The following is an 18,132-nucleotide window of genomic DNA, read 5'->3' on the forward strand; positions in this document are numbered from 1 at the left end:
ATCTAGTGTTTAAAAGGGGAAAAGGTTTTGTATCAATCCTGTCTTCATTAACATCTTCTAAATCTTTAATATCTTTTTCTCTGGTAACTCGATAAAAAAAAAAGGAAGGAGAAAGGCAACAGAGAACAAAAAAGAGCAAGAAAAAACGAAATATGTTCAACGGTGATCATAATCAGAAATACGCGTATGACGCGAATAATGGCTACCAGCCGCCCACAATAGATAATATGGAATTTCAGCAATTGGGAAGTCCTGGAGTAAATGAACATTATTTGAGGCAGCAAGCCTCGAACCAATCTCTACAGGACCAGTACTCTGCTCATATGGAGCGTCAACAGCAGCCTTTAGGTGGTGGGTTTACGGATATTCCACAACTACATCCTTCCACTCCGCCACACGGTATGATGGCAAAGCTAATGGCTAACAATAGTGGTGGTAATCATAATAATAACATGAATAATAACATACCGAATGGTATGTTCAACTCCCCTCCACCCACAATGGGGAATGCACTATACTCTCATGGGAATAACTCGGGAAGTCTCTTACAGGATGTGCGTAATCAGCAGTTTTCTCCGGACCGTTACTCGGTGGACTCAGATTATAATTCGAATGGGAATCTGAATCAGGCCAGATCACAGGCTAGTAGTCCGTTCCACCAACCACAATCGTTTTATAACAATAGTAACATCTCGTCAGGTCAACTGAGTGCTAACAGAACCTCTCCACAACATCATCCTATACAACCACAGCTACAGAATAACTTTAACCAATTACCACCTCCAACAATGCAAGCTTCTATTCCCCAACAACAACAACAACAACAGCAGCAGCAGCAACAACAACAAATACAACCACATGGATATCAACATATCACCTCACAGCAGCAAATGCAACCGCAACCATCTCAGCCAATACAGCAAGAAGTGGTACAACCTCAGAATGGTGGCAACTACATGTACTTCGAGAGGAAACCAGATCTACTGAGTAAGAACACCCAGGATAAAGCAGCCGCTGTAAAGCTGAAAATAGAAAACTACTACCAACAATCTGTCAAGTATGCCATTGAAAGAAATGAGAGAAGAGTTGAACTAGAAACAGAATTAGGTTCCCATAATTGGTCAGAAGAGAGAAATGCTCGTCAATTATCTTCTCTAGGTAAGAAGGAATCACAGTTTTTAAGACTTCGTAGAACTAGACTATCACTTGAAGATTTCCACACTGTTCAAGTCATCGGTAAAGGTGCGTTCGGTGAAGTTCGTTTAGTGCAAAAGAAAGATACGGGGAAAATTTACGCCATGAAAACGCTACTGAAATCTGAGATGTACAAGAAAGATCAATTAGCCCATGTCAAGGCAGAGAGAGATGTTCTGGCTGGTACAGATTCCCCTTGGATTGTCTCGCTGTATTATTCTTTCCAGGATGCTCAATATTTATACTTGATCATGGAGTTCTTACCCGGTGGTGACTTGATGACCATGCTAATCAGATGGCAGCTGTTTACAGAGGATGTGACCAGGTTCTATATGGCTGAATGTATTCTTGCTATAGAGACAATTCACAAACTAGGTTTCATTCACAGAGATATCAAGCCCGACAACATTCTAATTGATATCCGTGGACATATTAAACTTTCCGATTTTGGTTTGTCTACAGGTTTCCACAAGACACATGACTCCAACTACTATAAGAAGCTTCTACAACAAGATGAAGCCGGGGTTAAAGGTGGCAATGGTGGTGCAGGCAGTTCTGACTCGGATGGCCAAAACACCAACAGGCAAACTATGATCGTCGATTCAATTAATCTGACAATGTCTAATAGACAGCAGATCCAGACGTGGAGGAAATCTAGGAGACTGATGGCGTACTCTACAGTGGGTACCCCAGATTACATTGCACCAGAAATTTTCCTATACCAAGGGTACGGCCAGGATTGTGACTGGTGGTCTCTTGGAGCCATCATGTACGAATGTCTCATCGGGTGGCCACCATTTTGTTCCGAGACTCCCCAGGAGACCTACCGTAAGATCATGAATTTCGAACAAACGTTGCAATTCCCAGAGGATGTACATATTTCGTACGAGGCCGAGGACTTGATCCGCCGTTTACTCACCCATGCTGACAATCGTCTGGGTAGACACGGCGGCGCAGATGAGATCAAGAGCCACCCATTTTTCCGAGGAGTCGATTGGAACACCATCAGACAGGTGGAGGCACCTTACATCCCTAAACTAAGTTCTATTACAGACACAAGATTCTTCCCTACAGATGAATTGGAGAACGTACCAGACTCCCCAGCAATGGCCCAAGCAGCTAAACAGCGTGAACAAATGATGAAGAACGGTCTAAACCCAAACCAAAACCAAAACCAAGTGAAAGAAGATCTACCTTTCATCGGTTACACTTATTCTAGATTCGATTATCTAACAAGAAAAAATGCATTATAGGTTTTTTTTTTTTAATTTTTTTTTTTTCTCTCTAATGTCCCTTTTTTTTTTTTTTAAATAATTTTTTGTTATGTTATAGAACTGAGATAAATAAATAAGTGTTCTTTTTTTTCTTCTTACTTTTTTTATTTTATTTCAATTTATTTTTCCCTATCAAAGTAACTACATACGACCATTGTTATTTTCACTCGAGAAAATTTAATATTAGATTTCTCAAGAAAAAAAAAACCACTCAGTTTACCCGATTAGGTAAAGAGAGGTTTCCAAGAGTTATTTTATATGTTTAACGAGGTATAAACGGGTGTGAGTGTGTGCTTCTTTTAGTTCTAGACCTTTTGAGAGGTTTTAAAAGAAGGGGTCCTCGATGTCTTTTCTAAACATCGGCCTCCGCTGCCCCCCCTTTTTTTTTGTGGTATTTTAATTCTTAAGTTCATCGCATGTGGTAACCCTTACACCACGTATTGGAGGAATAAAGAAAGTAAAAGATTTACCCAATGCCCCCTTTTGGGTATTGGATGGAAAGGGATATACCGCACCTACCCAAAAGGGGAAAGCAAGTGGTATTAAGGAGCGGAAGAGGTGTTATTTTTTTTTTTAACTTTTCACGGAAGACAAGGGCCGAAGAATCGAATAAAGAAATTCAATTTGGACAAACACGGGGGGGGGGGTGGTTAAAAAACAGGTGGTTAAAAAACAGGTGGTGAAAAGGCGCGGGGATATCACTGGCTGTTTAGAAAGACTAGAAGACAGAGAGACAAATAAAAAAAAGACAAAAAACACGCAGGAGGGGGACATTTAGACAGACACGTACAAATCGAAGACAAGAAGACATAAAAATTAAAGGGAAAGATTCGCCACCCGAAAGAGGCAACCCTCTTGCCGAAAGGAGGCGAAACGTCAACAAAGAAACAAAGAAAGGAAATAACCAAAACAAAAAACCCCCTTAGGAAATTCAAAAAAAAAAAAACCAAACCCAAACCAAAAACATCAATGCAGAGACGCAGAGACGCAGAGACGCAGAGACGCAGAGAGAGGGAGAGACATAACACAACACAATCGAACAAATAAAGGGAGAGAAACTAGGGTAGGAAATATTAAAGTCAAATTTGATATACCCATTAAAGTTATTAACACATCATTTGCAAATTGAAATGAAAATAAAAATTATTATAGAGAGAGAGAGAGAGAGAGAGAGAATGAAATAAACAAAATAAAAAAAAGCTCTTTTCTCAAAAGGGACTTTTTAGTAAGGGAAGAGGGACTTTTTCCCTCTGTAAAGGTGAAGTAGTAGTTTAAGAGTTAAAATTAAAAGAGGGATTTCTCTATCTCTCTCTCACTCTCTCTGTGTGTATGTGTCTCTCTCTCTAGACTCTTATAATTTTTTATTAAATTAAATAAACAAATGGTAAAAAAATCCCTTTTCTCCTATAAACTAATTCGATAAACAACAAGGGACTAAAGAACTTGAATAGAAAAATAAAAAAAAAATTTTTTTCTTTCCAGTTCTTGAAATATAAAAAGGATAAGGAAAATATAATGAAATATTATTTCTCTTTCTCATCTTGTTTATTTTCTTATTGTAGAACAAAAAAAAAAAAAATAAAAAACCATTAGAAACCTTTTGTCAAAGTAATTTTATTACACAAAACAAATAAACACCTAAACACTTAATATAATAATAATACAATGAAGTTCCAAACTGCTTTGACTGCTATGTTGGCTGCCTCTGCCATCGCTTCTCCTATTGATGGTTTATTCAATGACAAGAAGAAGAAGACTACTTCTACTTCTACTCACGGTAAGCAATTGCCAACTGCTTTGGCTGCTTTGCTAGGTGGTAACTCTAACACCACTTCCACCAACTCTACTGTTTCTAACACCACCAACTCTTCCATGACTAACTCTACTATGAGCAACATGACCAACATGACTAACTCCACAACTGCTGAAATTCCTCAATTGCAAGTTATCTACACTGGTGGTAGAGTCCCAATCATGTCTAACATGTCTAACGCTACTTTCCACACCAACTCCACCAAGTTGTTCAACGCTACCAACGCTTTGAACATCACCGAGTTGTACTCCGTCGCTGCTAACATTAACGAAACTTTGGCTAACAACAACACCATGGGTGCTGTCGTTGTCTCTAACGCTAAGTCTCTAGAATCTCTAGGTTTCTTCTCCTCCATCGTCTTGGACTCCGAGAAGCCAATCGTCATCTCCGAAGTTGAAGAACTTGCTCTATGTGTCGCTAACGACACCGGTGCCATGGGCCGTGGTGCTCTAGTCGTCACCAAGAACGGTATCATCTACTCTGGTGTCTTCACTCCATCCTCCGCTACTTCCATCGGTGGTATCCCAGTCGGTGTTGTCGATGACGCTAAGAAGGTTAACTGGTACTTGGCCCCATCTGTCCCAGCTTTGGTCCACAACAACGGTACTATCAGAACCAACTACACTAACTTCACCTCCACTGATGTCTTCAATGTTCCATTGGTCCCAATTGTCTACGACGGTGGTTACTCTTCCTCTTTGATCTCCTCTTTGGCTTCCTCCGTTAACGGTTTGGTCGTCGTCTCCTCCGGTTCTTCCAACTCTACCACTTCCACCATCGAATCCGCTGAAATTCCAATCGTCTACGCTGACGAATCTGCTCTATTCAGCCCAGTTTCCACCAAGGACGTTCCAGAAAACTCCATCTCCGGTGGTTACTTGTCTCCAATCAAGGCTCAAATCTTGTTGTCTATTGCTGCTGCTAACGGTGTCACCACCGATGAATCCTTGTCTGCTATCTTCCCATAGATTTAAAAAGACTTGATTCTTTGTAACCAATTTACAACACTTTTTTTTATTTTAAATTTGTGCCTATAAAACAACAATAATTATTATACCCCATGATATTTTTCCTTTGGAGAGAACTCGATGCTTTTTATTAAGAAGAATTTAAACAAGTTTAATAACTTTTTTTTATAATTCTTTCTTTTGTTCTGTTACTAACAATTTTTCAATGCTTTTTGATAAATTTTTATTTCTTTTCATTTTTACTTTATTTTTTTTCAAACTTAATATTAATATTCTAAAAAATACCCAGAACAATTGATTTATCTTAAAATTCGAGGAGGTATCCAAGAAAAAAAAAATCAAATAATTACTATAAATTTTTAAGCAATTGAAGTCGATAAAAAAAAAAATGGTTTTGATAACTCATTTTTTAATTTAATCACTTTTACGCATAATACCGTCATGAAAGATTACTTTTTATTTTATTTTTTTATTTTCTCTTAATCTGCTATATTTTAGCTTTTCGATTTCCACGTGAATTTTTGAATTAAGGTCTTGTAAGTGTTCTTTAATCTGTTTTTTACAATGACCCTTTTTGTTTCCATTTTAATGAAACAAATTGTTTTAACCAAGAATTGAAAAAAAAATATATTACAATTTTATTGAAAGTCTTTTACTATATAAAACTTTTCTATAATTAATTATTTTTTTCTTCTTATAAAATACCTTATATTATTATTATATTATACAACAAACAAAAATACTCTTGATTGTGATTTACAATATGATTAATTTTTTTTTTTACTATGACTTAAGTGCTATATATAACGGGATGACTACACACATGTACTAATGAACGATGACTCCCGAATCGATTAGCCCAATAATAATATGTAATATAAAAATATTTTACGGTCAAATAACGGGTCGATAATAACAAAGTTTAACGATATTTATACAACACTATTTCACTAAAATCACCACCAATTAACCGACAATGGGTACAACTAATAAAAATAAAAAGAATGATTATTTCATTATCATTATATACGTACATCTTCTTATCTATTCTTCTTATCTGTCCACAGCTCGCTTATAATTTCCGTCTTTTCTTTAGCAAAGGGGATTGAAACAAACACCGAGCTTTTTTTGATGTAGTGATACCTAATTTCCAAATCGGGTAGTGATAAGAAACTTCGGACTGATATCTTTTCCTATCTGAGACATTGGGTTATATTTTCCCATCTTTATCTTCAATCTTCAAGATGGGGGGGTCTCACACTCTTTTCTTTATTCTTTACATACAAAACAAAGAAGCAACACTTACCAGATTATGCATCTAGCAATAGAATTAGAGACTACTTTGATACCCTTTTCTGAATTATGATTGAAGGGTTCGATAAGATAAGATAAGAGATGTCCTCTTCTTTTAATTGATGACTAAAACGATATCAGACATAACCTTAACAGGTAATTTAAAACAAAACTAAGTTTTAATATATACTCACAGTTTTATAAAATTTTTGGGATATATAAAGGGAACCTTCCGTGCCTTTATATAAATTATAGTTCTCTTGTAAACCTACCCTGTAATCAGATAAATAAAAAAGGTTAAAGAATTATTCCTTTTACCAAAATAATCATATTTATAGAAAAAAAAATCTAAAGTTATTAGTATTATTAATGTCAACGTATAACTTTACTGGGACTCCCACGGGTCACGGGCCTGGTGGTGACTCTTTAACTACAGACTTGAACTTGCAATTCGATGCTGTGAACATGTTGTGGCTGGGTGTAGCCACCTCTGGTGTGTGGATCATGGTGCCTGGTATTGGGCTGCTATACTCCGGTCTCTCTAGAAAGAAGCACGCTTTGTCATTGCTGTGGGCCTCCATGATGGCTGCTTGTCTGGTCATCTTCCAATGGTTCTTCTGGGGTTACTCCTTGGCTTTCTCCCATGAGACTAGAGGTCACGGGTTCCTCGGGACTTTAGAATTCTTCGGGTTCAGAAATGTGCTCGGTGCTCCAGCAACTGTCTCTTCCGTGCCGGATATCGTCTTCGCTATCTACCAAGGTATGTTTGCCGCTGTGACGGGTGCATTGACACTGGGTGGTGCTTGTGAAAGAGCCAGACTCCTGCCAATGATGGTCTTCCTGTTCCTGTGGATTACAATTGTCTACTGCCCCATTGCATGCTGGACATGGAATGGTGAAGGTTGGTTGGCTAAACTGGGTGCTCTAGACTACGCTGGTTCAGGTCCCGTCCACTGTTCCTCCGGCCATGCTGCTTTGGTTTACGCTTTGATCTTGGGTAAGAGAAATGATCCTGTTACCAAGAAAGGTATGCCTAAGTACAAGCCTCACTCTGTTACCTCTGTAGTATTAGGTACCGTGTTCCTATGGTTTGGATGGCAATTCTTCAACCCAGGTTCTGCTGGTAATGCCTCAATCAGAGCTTGGTATTCTGCTATGAACACTAACTTGGCTGCTAGTTCTGGTGGTCTAACATGGATGTTCATCGATTACTTGAGATCTGGCGGTAAATGGACCACTGTTGGTTTGTGCTCTGGTATCATTGCCGGTCTAGTTGGTATCACACCAGCCGCTGGTTTCGTTCCTATCTGGGCATCCTTCATTATCGGTGTTGTTTCCGCTGCTGGTTGTAACTTGGCTGTTGATCTAAAGTACCTTCTAAACATCGATGACGGTTTGGATGTCTATGCATTACACGGTGTCGGAGGTTGCATTGGTTCTGTGTTCACTGGTATATTCGCTGCTGATTATGTTAATGCTACTGCTGGTCAGTACATTGCTCCAATTGATGGTGGCTGGATCAACCATCACTGGAAGCAAGTTGGTTACCAATTGGCTGCCATCTGTGCCACTATTGCATGGACCGTCACAATCACCGCTATCTTATTAATAGTCATGGACAAAATTCCATTCCTGAGACTGAGATTAAGACCAGAAGAAGAGGAACAAGGTACAGACGAAACTGAAATCGGTGAATTTACATATCAAGAAGACCAAGAATATATCCCAGAACCAGTGAGATCCAGAAACTCCGTGGCCCCACAAAATATGAACTCTCTAGATGACAAAATTGCATCATCTGCCCCTGTAATAGACGCAAAGATGTCTGATTCAGAAACCGCCTCTAATGAAGGTGCTTCAAATAGCAACGAGAAATTATAATAACATCAAATTTTTATATATATTTTTTCTTCCCCACTTCCACAACCAAACTCTCCTCAGAAGGAGACTTGATAAAGTCATAATAAATAATATTAATAGTTTTCAAAATAATAAATGTATAGATAGTTTTTTTCTTTCTTTAATCTTCCTGCACACATGTAACTGAATAATATAATTTTGAGTGTGACTATGTTGTATTTTCATCATTTTTTAGTAATGCATTAATTGTAAAAAAAAAGTATACAAAGATTAGATATATGCTTTTTTATTTTATTGTTTATGATTTATTTTGTACATTCTATTACAGTTAGTTTTTTTATTTTTATTTTTTAAATGCTTTCTATGGTATTGTTTTTCATACTTAGCGTTCAAGGTTGATATTATCACCAAACTTTGCATAAAGCGCTGTCTTTAGCTCAGAAATCCTGTCGTCCAACTCATCCTGTTTGCTCTCTAGTTCACTAATCTGCTCATCCAGTCTTTCTGAGTCCTTTTCCAGTTGCTCCACAACTTTGCTTTGCTTCATAAACACAAATATCTCTCCCATTCTGTACTGTACCTTTTCGTCCTCGTCTATAAGCTCAATCTCAAGTGACACGTCCTCCAAATACTCCTTCTCTTGCCTCTCCTTCTTCAATTCAGCCTCCAGTGCATCCTTCCTCATTATTAACTTAGAAAACTCATTGATCTTTTGCTGGTCTACTAGTGTAACCTCAACATTATTCTTTTGTCCTTGTGGTAGCAACTCCATCTCTTCTATATTATTATTAGTGGTTGTTGTCAGTTACTCAATGTCTTATAATTTGTCCCCCCATCCAATCCTAAATACCAATATTTAAGACTTTTTCTTATAAGATCCTTTAAAATAGAACATTATATTTTTTTCTTTCTATCTTCCCGCGATGAGCTCTGAAAAAAAAAAATTTTTTTATTATATAAACTAAAACATTTTTAGATTTTATTTAACTTTTCATTTAACACAATCTTCATATGTATTACTATTATTAAAAGGAAATAATAACCGTTCACTATCTATTACTGTTAGTAGAACCATTAAAATCAGTTTTCCTTTATCTATTTAATTTTTTCCCCCATGGTTTCTGAGTCATTTTTGCTAGAGTTGCCAAAGTGTGAGCATCATTTGCATTTGGAAGGTACTTTAGAACCTGATCTATTATTTCCTTTGGCCAAGAGAAACAATATTAAACTGCCTGACCATTTCCCTCAAACTGTGGAAGCGTTGGAGAAGCGTTACACTCAGTTCAAGGACTTGCAAGACTTTTTGGACTACTATTACATCGGTACCAATGTGTTGATCACCGAAGATGACTTCTTTGATCTAGCATTTGCATACTTCACCAAAGTATCCAAGCAAGGACTAGTCCACGCTGAAGTCTTCTATGACCCACAATCACACACTACTAGAGGCATTCCTCTTGAAGTAGTCACCAGAGGCTTCGACAGAGCTTGTAAGAAGGCCCAAGAAGAGTACGGTATCACTTCGAAGCTGATCATGTGTCTGTTGAGACATTTGCCTTGCGAAGACGGTATGAAGACCATCGCAGAGGCCGAACCACTTATCAAAAACGGTACTATCCACGGTCTGGGCTTGGACTCTGCCGAAAAACCGTTCCCACCTGCTCTATTTGTAGAGTGCTACGAACGTGCTGCCCAGATCAACCCAGATATCAAACTAACAGCCCATGCAGGTGAAGAAGGTCCTCACACATTTGTTTCCGATGCTCTAGACTTGCTTAACGTTACCAGAATTGATCACGGTATCAACTCCACGAAGAACGAAGAGCTTCTAGATAGATTGGCAGAACAAAGAACAATGCTAACTGTGTGCCCATTGTCAAACGTTAAGCTTCAAGTGGTCCAGGCCGTCAAAGAACTTCCATTACAAATGCTGGTTGACAAGGACGTCCCATTCTCCCTTAACTCCGATGACCCAGCGTACTTCGGTGGCTATATTATCGACAATTACTACCAAGTTAACAAGGACTTCCCACACTGGGATCACTCCGTCTGGGAACGTATTGCAAGGAACTCCATCAACGGATCATGGTGTGACCAGAAGAGAAAGAATGAGTTACTAGCCAAGGTTGATGCTGTCATGGCAAAGTACACCTAAATCGATAAAGGACTCTCCATATCATAGCATCAAAAATTTTTGTTATATAGTATATCACTAATATTATAAATATATCCTTATTTTATAGAAACTGTATCTAAATATTCTTCTCCCAGAATATTCCAGCATTATACATTTTAACATCCAACTATGTTTTGCCTCACGATGCTAACAAAAATCGAAGAGACAAGCTGGCAAATGTCCCCCTTACACAGAACTACAAATCATATTGCCACACTTGAATGAACGATAAGCTTAGTAATGCAAAGTGGCAAAACACTCAGAACTATATAAATAAGAAAGGGAGGTTTCATCAAAGTGCTAACCACAGCAGTTATTTAATGGGAGAGATACACATAATATAACAAAAGGATATAGTAGAGTAAAATATGGTTGCCATAGCGTTTGCTAAGAGGACTGAGAGTGTAGTGAGCGAGGACTCAGTTAGGGAAACTGGTATGCTAGATGTGGGAACACACTGCCAGTACTGTCGTCAGATAGATTTTCTGCCATTTCATTGCAAGTATTGTGAAGGTGATTTTTGTGGAGAGCATAGGTCTAAGGAGTCACATCATTGCAAATGGCTATTAGAGCATCCAGAGGAGGCTGATAACAAGTCAGAGCCATCTACACCGCCAAAATCGAATAAGGAGAAGTTTTTCCAGAGTCTATTACCTGAAAAGGCTCATGTTAGAGTCAAATCTCCGTCTCCAAGCGCTCCTTCAAATGGCCAATCTGCGAAATTAGGAAGTGGTCCATCAAACAAATCTAAAGAGACTACCAAAGTACGATCTACACTAAATCCTAATGCTCTGAACAAGTTATTGAGCTTTTTTAAGAGGACTAAGTCAGATCCAGCAGTTAAAAGGAAGACTTCTGCTAGGACTAATAAGCTTCTTGAAATATCGAATCTTAAGAAGCAGGCCAAAGGTGATGCTAAAATACCTGTACAGAATCGTATATATATTTATTGTCAGGTTATTCTTGATGAGGATGAGAAAAACGATGCCGCTGGATTAAAGAAGGAGCCATTATATATCAATAAGATGTGGCCAGTTGGAAGAGCTCTTGACTCTATATCTCAACAATTGCATGTGACCAATGTTAACGGTAAAGTGGATGTAACAAAAGGTGAAAAATTATTCTTATATAAATATGACGAAAAGAATAATGAATATGTTGGTTTGGATACCTCGGGAAGAGTCACTGCATTAATTAAGGACTTAGATACAGTTTACCTAGTCAGAGGTCAAATTTAACTTTATTAAATGTACTCGAAAAATAAAATATAAATTAATTACTAGAATAATGACAAATATATATAATTAAATATGAAAATCATAAAAAAAGGTAGAATAAAAATTTGAGGTAAGCATACAAAGTAAACCAAGAGAACAGTAAATCTCTTAATGTTTGTTTATTTCCATTTCGGATAATAGTATAAAGTAATCAGGATTTAGATGCCAATATTTCACAGAAGTAATTAGCATGTGAAAGAATATTCATGAATCTTGAACTTATTTTAGAATGTTTTTTCTTTAAAAAAAAATGAGTGCTACAGGTAGAACTGATCAAGAGATAGTCTCTCTTTAAAATTAGCACGGCTTGCAGTAGCATATTAAAACCATTCATTAATATGTTCATCAACAGCATAATTTACCAAAAAAGCCCTTTTCAGTACCTGTTGAATTAACATCATGTTGAATATTACCAGAACGGTGTGGATTCGTTGTTGGTTGTTCTTGTTGTTTATATCTATTCACATTAGAAGCTCCAATATTCGCAGCATCGGTTCCTGTATGAACATTATGGGCGTTAGTATTATTATTATTATTATTATTATTAGTATTATTATTATTGTTTAGTAGTTGTGAATTCAATCTATAATTCTGTTGATTAATGGCATTATTTGGGTTTTTCTGTGATTGCTTCTGCTGCTGTTGAATATACTTCTGTTGAGTTTGCTGTTGGTATGCCTCATAAGAAGTTGGGTCGAGATTAGCACCCTCACGATTAGGGTTTTCCTGTTGTGTTTGTTGTGGGGCTGCTTTGTTAGAACCCCCCTTTTGTTTGTGCTTATTATGTGGTGGGTTTGGGTGACCATAACCATGCAAATTTGGTTTTTTGTTGATAGTTAAGTCCCAGCCCCTACCACCATTCAGCTTCATCCAATCATATTTACCATCAATGGTTTCACCTGTTTCTTTTAAAGCAGAGGATATAAGAGCACGATAACCATGATAATCAGGAGTCTCGTCAAAACCTAAGTTCCGAACAATTTCCAAATATCTACCGAATTGGACTGGTAAACCACCAGCCAAATCGTATACATCTGTAGTTCTCTTCTTTTCACCAATTTTCTCATATTTCTGTTTGTTATTTGGTGCCTTCAACCCTTGCCATGGCAACTGACCTCTTAGGAAGTAGAAGAATACGTGTCCTAGGGCCTCCATATCGTCTCTTCTAGATTGTTCTCTTCCCAAGTGAGTGTTGATCGACATGTATCTCGCAGTACCGCTGAGAGACTTCTTCTCTCTATAAGGGATATGTTGCTTGGTCTTGGGATCTCTGTACTGCTTAGCCATTCCGAAATCAATCAAGTGAATATTGTTCTCTTCAGGCGAGCCAGGTCTTCCGATCAAGAAGTTGTCCGGTTTAATATCCCTATAGATCAAGTCATGGGCATGCAGGTCCTCTATTAAAGTGATCATCTGTACTGCGATCTGCACCACTGTTTTCACCGAGAACTTTCTGCCACACCAGTCAAAAAGGTCTTCCAAAGAAGGGCCCAACAAATCTATCACCAGGATATTGTGCAGCCCTTCCTGTCCGAAGTAATAAGCCTGGGGAATCCCCGGAGTACCAGCTAAAATCTTGTACGTCCTGTACTCGTCTTTCAACTGTGGAGCCTCCGTCTTCCTAGGCTCAAACTTGATCGCAACAGGCATCCCATTAATCACATTAGTACCTTCAAACAACACACCGAATGACCCTTCCCCAATCTTCTTACCAATCTGGTAATGTAAACCTACCACAGCAGCACCTTGCTTAGCACCACCATTAGTATTATTATTGTTATTGTTGTTGTTGGCCGATCCGTCCATGTCGGCGTTAGTATTGCCAGTATTACTGGCACTACTACCGTTGTAGTTACCATTAACATATCGAGCAGGAGACGGTGTCCTCGAGATAGGTTTAGGAATATTACCGTTCATCAACCGCACATTACTAGGATTAGGCATAGGCCCCTGTGAATTCGTCGTTGTCTGCGTCGTAGTGGCAGTAAGATGGTTCTTTGTTAATATATGTTGTTGCAAAGACATCTTTTCAGTTTTTTAAAACAAAAATCAACTACCTCCTAAGTAGAATTATAATCAATGAAATAAGAATTTCAATAACAATAACAATGCACTATTATGAAATTACTCATAAAAAAAAAAAAGGAATCCTCTCTAGTATTATTCCTTTGTATTGTTTATTATTCTAATCTTCACAGAGAAAAGGCTTATTCCAAATCTAAAGAAGACCCTTTTTAAATCTAAACAGACTGGAAATCAAGAAAAGATGGGTGAATTGAAGAAACCTACAAGAGAGAGAGAGAGAGAGAGAGAGAGTCAACAAAAAAGAAACAAATCCTTTTCTGGCCCCCCTCCCCCCTCAACTTTTCTCAAGAGATGGCTTCGAAAGAGTTCAAAGAGGGATGACAAAAAAAAATATCACCAATTTAACTGTACCCGCAAACCATGTGACCTACATTACTGCTGAACAATGTGATGATTTAGCATATATGTTATATATAATGTTATATATACCAAATATATCTACCAAATTCCCAAATATTACTCATACATGTATATATATACACTACATCTACATATACCCTATACCACAATAATACCTCATACTTCTTATATACCTGTAGTATTACAGATCACCTGACTCTACGTATAAGGATATACTATATTATTGTTATATACGTATATCATGTGATATTATCATGTGACGCTACTCGTTAGTGATGATATTAAAAAAAAAAAAAAGAATTAAAAATTCCAGTGAATGTAGGCCCTTTCCTCACTTTGGGGGCCCTTCTTGTGCTAAATAAGTGGTTAGAAATAATAAACGAGTTTATTGTTACAATACATACATTGAAGAAACAACAAAAAAATAATTAATTAAAATACAAACACAGCATTGGTTGATATTTTATTAATCACGACAAAAGAAAGAGGGAAAATAAAGAAATAATGGCTAAGAAGTTAAAGAAAAGAGGATCTCCTCCTGTAAAGAGTGTACAGAGTACAGAGTCTATATCTTCGTTGACCACGCCGCAGTTATACTCTATTTATGATCAAGACATTATAAAGAGTGAAGATGTTGAGATATATGAAGAGCTGAAGAGGTCGCGCTCGAAGTCTAGCTCCTTGGAGCCGCCACTACATGTGATCGATGAGATCATCAGACACAACAAGAAATCAGGGGACGACAACACTATCAGTGATGGGGACAGCACGAATGATCTGAGACCTTACTCTACGAACCAAAAGTTGCTGAGCGAAACTATATTGCCACCTTCCATCGGGAACACCGTACCTATACAACTAGATGCTACCACCGTCGGAACTACCTCCCCGCGCCATATAACACCGTTCCAGAAAGCTACCAACTTTGCCTTCGCTTTAGTGGTACTGTCAATCAGTGGTATAGCGTACCACCAATTGTCCAGAAACTTACACGATAACCATCTTTTGCACGAGGATTTCGCTTCAAGGCCGCTTCTATGGGGTGTGAAGATCTCCCAGGCACTGAGTCTCGACCTATTGCCAGATTGGTTTGGTTATGCTCTAGAAGGTATAATCTTTGGCTCAATCATCCCTCTAGTAGACTACATCTGCAAAGTTAAACTAAGACCTACCAGCTACAGCTTATCCTCTGTTACGAGAAGTATTAACGCCATGCTAGGTGTCACCTTCGGTATCAGAAAAGTACCATGGTCCTCCTCAGGCCAAGCCGCTGGTGCTTGGGGCCTGCTAAATGTTATTTTATGGCTATTCTTTGACGGTACTTTCTCCATGTTCACTCAATGCTCTACCCTCGGATTGCTATGTTGTCTATCTTGTTTCCACGAAATTACCGATGTCTCTCAATTCCTATATTTCATGGACTTCTACTTTTTAGGAACGTTGATGTTTGGTAAAATTGGTAGATACCTCTATAACCTTTAAAAAAGAAAAATAAGAAAAAGAAGAATTCATCCTTTTTTCTTAGCTAATATTTAATATATTATTTTATATCCAATTCATCTAGCCTCTCATACTTTAATACTATTTATTTTGATTCCTAACTATAATATTATTACTAAAAGTAATTAATGCGATGATAATATTATATGATTTATAAAAACACAACTAAATATTGTTATACTTGTAGAATGCTTATGCAGTTGCCTGTTCACCTAAATAGGTCCATGTGTTTGTTGGTCCGTAAAATATAAATGAAAGGTAATATAGCTAGTGCTAAAAAGAATATCATGGGCATACAATCAATTGGAATATACGCCACTAGATTTACTACAGATAGATTGACTTCAGTCTTGTAGCCATCCGGAATACGAGGATAAGTATCTTGATCTACACGGAAATAAAGGAATATACTATCCGATTTGGCTAGACCTAGTGACCCTACATCTGGAATATTAATATCCTGCCCTGAGTGAGCCATCACATACCCAACATCCCTTATATCATAACCTTCAATGGCACTCCAGCAGACCTTAATTTGATAATTCTTGCGGGACTGCACGTTGCTCAACTCAACTACTTGGTAAGGCCGTACTGAGTCCACCTCAAATTCTATCGTACGCTTCGAAACCAACCTGTGCCCCATATCCAACATGTGAAATTGTGAATCACCATTTGAGATTGCATTGAATCCCTTAGGAACATTTATGAGCACGGATTCCGTATTCCCCACCACTAGACCTACCAAAAACGTCAGAAATAGCAACAAATACATTAATTATCCTTATACCTTCTTCCTTCCCGTCCTCTAAAGCTATAAAAGTGGTTACAAATATAACATTAGTGTCATCTCATCGACTTTATGTTTTTACACAGTTATACATTTTTTATATATCGATATTGATTTTCTCGATGTTTAACCCGTTTAACCACACATAATGAATAATAAAAAATATTAGAGAGAGCCAAAACCCTAACTTAACGCTCATAGTAAAATAGGGATCTTTTCATTTCTTTTTGACTTAGAATATATATTGGGTGTGGCTTATAAGCTTCGATACATTTTGACAGGATTATAAAATAATTTTTTCTTATTAAGATTATAGCTGGTGATTCTCCTTATCTTTGAACTCTGAGCACTTTAAGGATATTATACGAAGATATATAGCATCTGCTAAAAAGGAGATTAAACCTGATATAGAAAAGGAGATTAAAGATGAGTAACCAAGACTCAGATTTAAATTTATATGAAAGGTATTTGGAGGAGAGACAAAGATTACAGAACAGGGAAGATGCACATGAGATACAAACTAGTGATGAAGTGTTACAACGAAATCTGGATGAAACGTTAAGCCAGATACTCAGAAACTGGAGCCAAGAGATTGATGATAACCATATACCTAACGTATCACTGAGGCGGCGAGTTGGTTCCTTAAGAAGTGGTGGCAATGAGGGTGCAGGAATACATGGGCCGGCAGAACAGAGAACGCCGTTTGCTCAAAGGCCATCATTTTTCAGGACTCTTGTAAGGAACCTACTGGTTTTCAATTATTTAGTATTATCATTGCTGTTCCCATTTTCATTATATAACGTATTGAGAAGTGGATTTAGTACTATGACCTTTTCAGAAAGAGATTTTACTAGAGAGATATTAACATACTGGTACGCTATCGATACTGTGGATGTAATAAGCCTAATCAAGCCTTCTACCCCAGAAACAGTGGATTCAGCAGCAGGGCTAGGTCTTCTAGGGAAGTTCCATAACATTATTGTGTACTATTCATTACCAATAGGCGAACAACTACTCAGAGCCATTGTAAATATAGATAAATCATATCCAGACATAAAGGATTACACCTTTAGAATTGGTATATACAGGATGCTACTTTCATTCTTGTTCAAATGGTATAAGAAAGGTATAAAGATTGGCACAGTGGTAGTATACTTGACATACGGCATAGGCGGCACCACATACCTGATGATTGCTGGTTTCTTCTTCAGTCTTTGCGTTGGTCTTACTGTCGTAAGAAGATATAAGAGCACTCAACAGATTCTGTCAGGCTTATAATGACTAAATGATAACGATAAAACAAAGCCAAAAAATAAATACAAGTACACAAATTGTAGTAACGACAAAACTATTTCTGAACGATAAAAAAAAGGGTTGGATAGACTATATATATGAATTAACCATTTTCTCAGTTGTTTTTTATTTTTTTATTTTTTTTTTAAAACTGTAGTTACGTCTTTTGGTATCCCAGAAGACAAAGATTGCATCATTTGTAGGAGACCATGAATAATAAACCACATTGATGTACTTCTACAACCAATAGGT

The 18,132-nt window shown here is 37.5% G+C and overlaps 10 protein-coding genes across 10 annotated transcripts; 7 read left to right on the forward strand and 3 right to left on the reverse strand.

Annotated features, from left to right (window-relative positions):
- Nucleotides 1-152: 152 nt before the first annotated feature.
- Nucleotides 153-2,447, forward strand: CBK1 (serine/threonine protein kinase CBK1; the record flags this gene model as incomplete). The annotated part of the gene is made up of 1 exon (XM_071054573.1): nt 153-2,447. One exon carries the CDS (start codon nt 153-155, stop codon nt 2,445-2,447), a length of 2,295 nt encoding a protein of 764 aa, XP_070909266.1.
- Nucleotides 2,448-4,133: 1,686 nt separating this feature from the next.
- YGP1 (Ygp1p) lies at nt 4,134-5,249 on the forward strand (the record flags this gene model as incomplete). Its single annotated transcript, XM_071054574.1, has 1 exon — nt 4,134-5,249. The coding sequence occupies one exon, from the start codon at nt 4,134-4,136 to the stop codon at nt 5,247-5,249; it is 1,116 nt and encodes a 371-aa protein (XP_070909267.1).
- A 1,662-nt stretch (nt 5,250-6,911) lies between these two features.
- Nucleotides 6,912-8,423, forward strand: MEP2 (ammonium permease MEP2; the record flags this gene model as incomplete). The annotated part of the gene is made up of 1 exon (XM_071054575.1): nt 6,912-8,423. The coding sequence occupies one exon, from the start codon at nt 6,912-6,914 to the stop codon at nt 8,421-8,423; it is 1,512 nt and encodes a 503-aa protein (XP_070909268.1).
- A 361-nt stretch (nt 8,424-8,784) lies between these two features.
- Nucleotides 8,785-9,174, reverse strand: GIM3 (tubulin-binding prefolding complex subunit GIM3; the record flags this gene model as incomplete). The annotated part of the gene is made up of 1 exon (XM_071054576.1): nt 8,785-9,174. The coding sequence occupies one exon, from the start codon at nt 9,172-9,174 to the stop codon at nt 8,785-8,787; it is 390 nt and encodes a 129-aa protein (XP_070909269.1).
- Nucleotides 9,175-9,516: 342 nt separating this feature from the next.
- On the forward strand, nt 9,517-10,557 carry AAH1 (adenine deaminase; the record flags this gene model as incomplete). Its single annotated transcript, XM_071054577.1, has 1 exon — nt 9,517-10,557. The coding sequence occupies one exon, from the start codon at nt 9,517-9,519 to the stop codon at nt 10,555-10,557; it is 1,041 nt and encodes a 346-aa protein (XP_070909270.1).
- Nucleotides 10,558-10,946: 389 nt separating this feature from the next.
- On the forward strand, nt 10,947-11,816 carry CUZ1 (Cuz1p; the record flags this gene model as incomplete). The annotated part of the gene is made up of 1 exon (XM_071054578.1): nt 10,947-11,816. The coding sequence occupies one exon, from the start codon at nt 10,947-10,949 to the stop codon at nt 11,814-11,816; it is 870 nt and encodes a 289-aa protein (XP_070909271.1).
- A 384-nt stretch (nt 11,817-12,200) lies between these two features.
- On the reverse strand, nt 12,201-13,880 carry YCK2 (serine/threonine protein kinase YCK2; the record flags this gene model as incomplete). Its single annotated transcript, XM_071054579.1, has 1 exon — nt 12,201-13,880. One exon carries the CDS (start codon nt 13,878-13,880, stop codon nt 12,201-12,203), a length of 1,680 nt encoding a protein of 559 aa, XP_070909272.1.
- Nucleotides 13,881-14,804: 924 nt separating this feature from the next.
- On the forward strand, nt 14,805-15,782 carry NSG2 (Nsg2p; the record flags this gene model as incomplete). Its single annotated transcript, XM_071054580.1, has 1 exon — nt 14,805-15,782. The coding sequence occupies one exon, from the start codon at nt 14,805-14,807 to the stop codon at nt 15,780-15,782; it is 978 nt and encodes a 325-aa protein (XP_070909273.1).
- A 226-nt stretch (nt 15,783-16,008) lies between these two features.
- On the reverse strand, nt 16,009-16,572 carry PGA1 (Pga1p; the record flags this gene model as incomplete). Its single annotated transcript, XM_071054581.1, has 1 exon — nt 16,009-16,572. The coding sequence occupies one exon, from the start codon at nt 16,570-16,572 to the stop codon at nt 16,009-16,011; it is 564 nt and encodes a 187-aa protein (XP_070909274.1).
- Nucleotides 16,573-17,013: 441 nt separating this feature from the next.
- ASI2 (Asi2p) lies at nt 17,014-17,865 on the forward strand (the record flags this gene model as incomplete). The annotated part of the gene is made up of 1 exon (XM_071054582.1): nt 17,014-17,865. One exon carries the CDS (start codon nt 17,014-17,016, stop codon nt 17,863-17,865), a length of 852 nt encoding a protein of 283 aa, XP_070909275.1.
- Between the last annotated feature and the right edge of the window lie 267 nt (nt 17,866-18,132).

The sequence above is a fragment of the Nakaseomyces bracarensis genome (assembly GCF_045282275.1).
Source record: "Nakaseomyces bracarensis strain CBM3 chromosome Unknown Scaff13_0, whole genome shotgun sequence".
In the NCBI taxonomy this organism is placed as follows: domain Eukaryota; kingdom Fungi; phylum Ascomycota; class Saccharomycetes; order Saccharomycetales; family Saccharomycetaceae; genus Nakaseomyces; species Nakaseomyces bracarensis.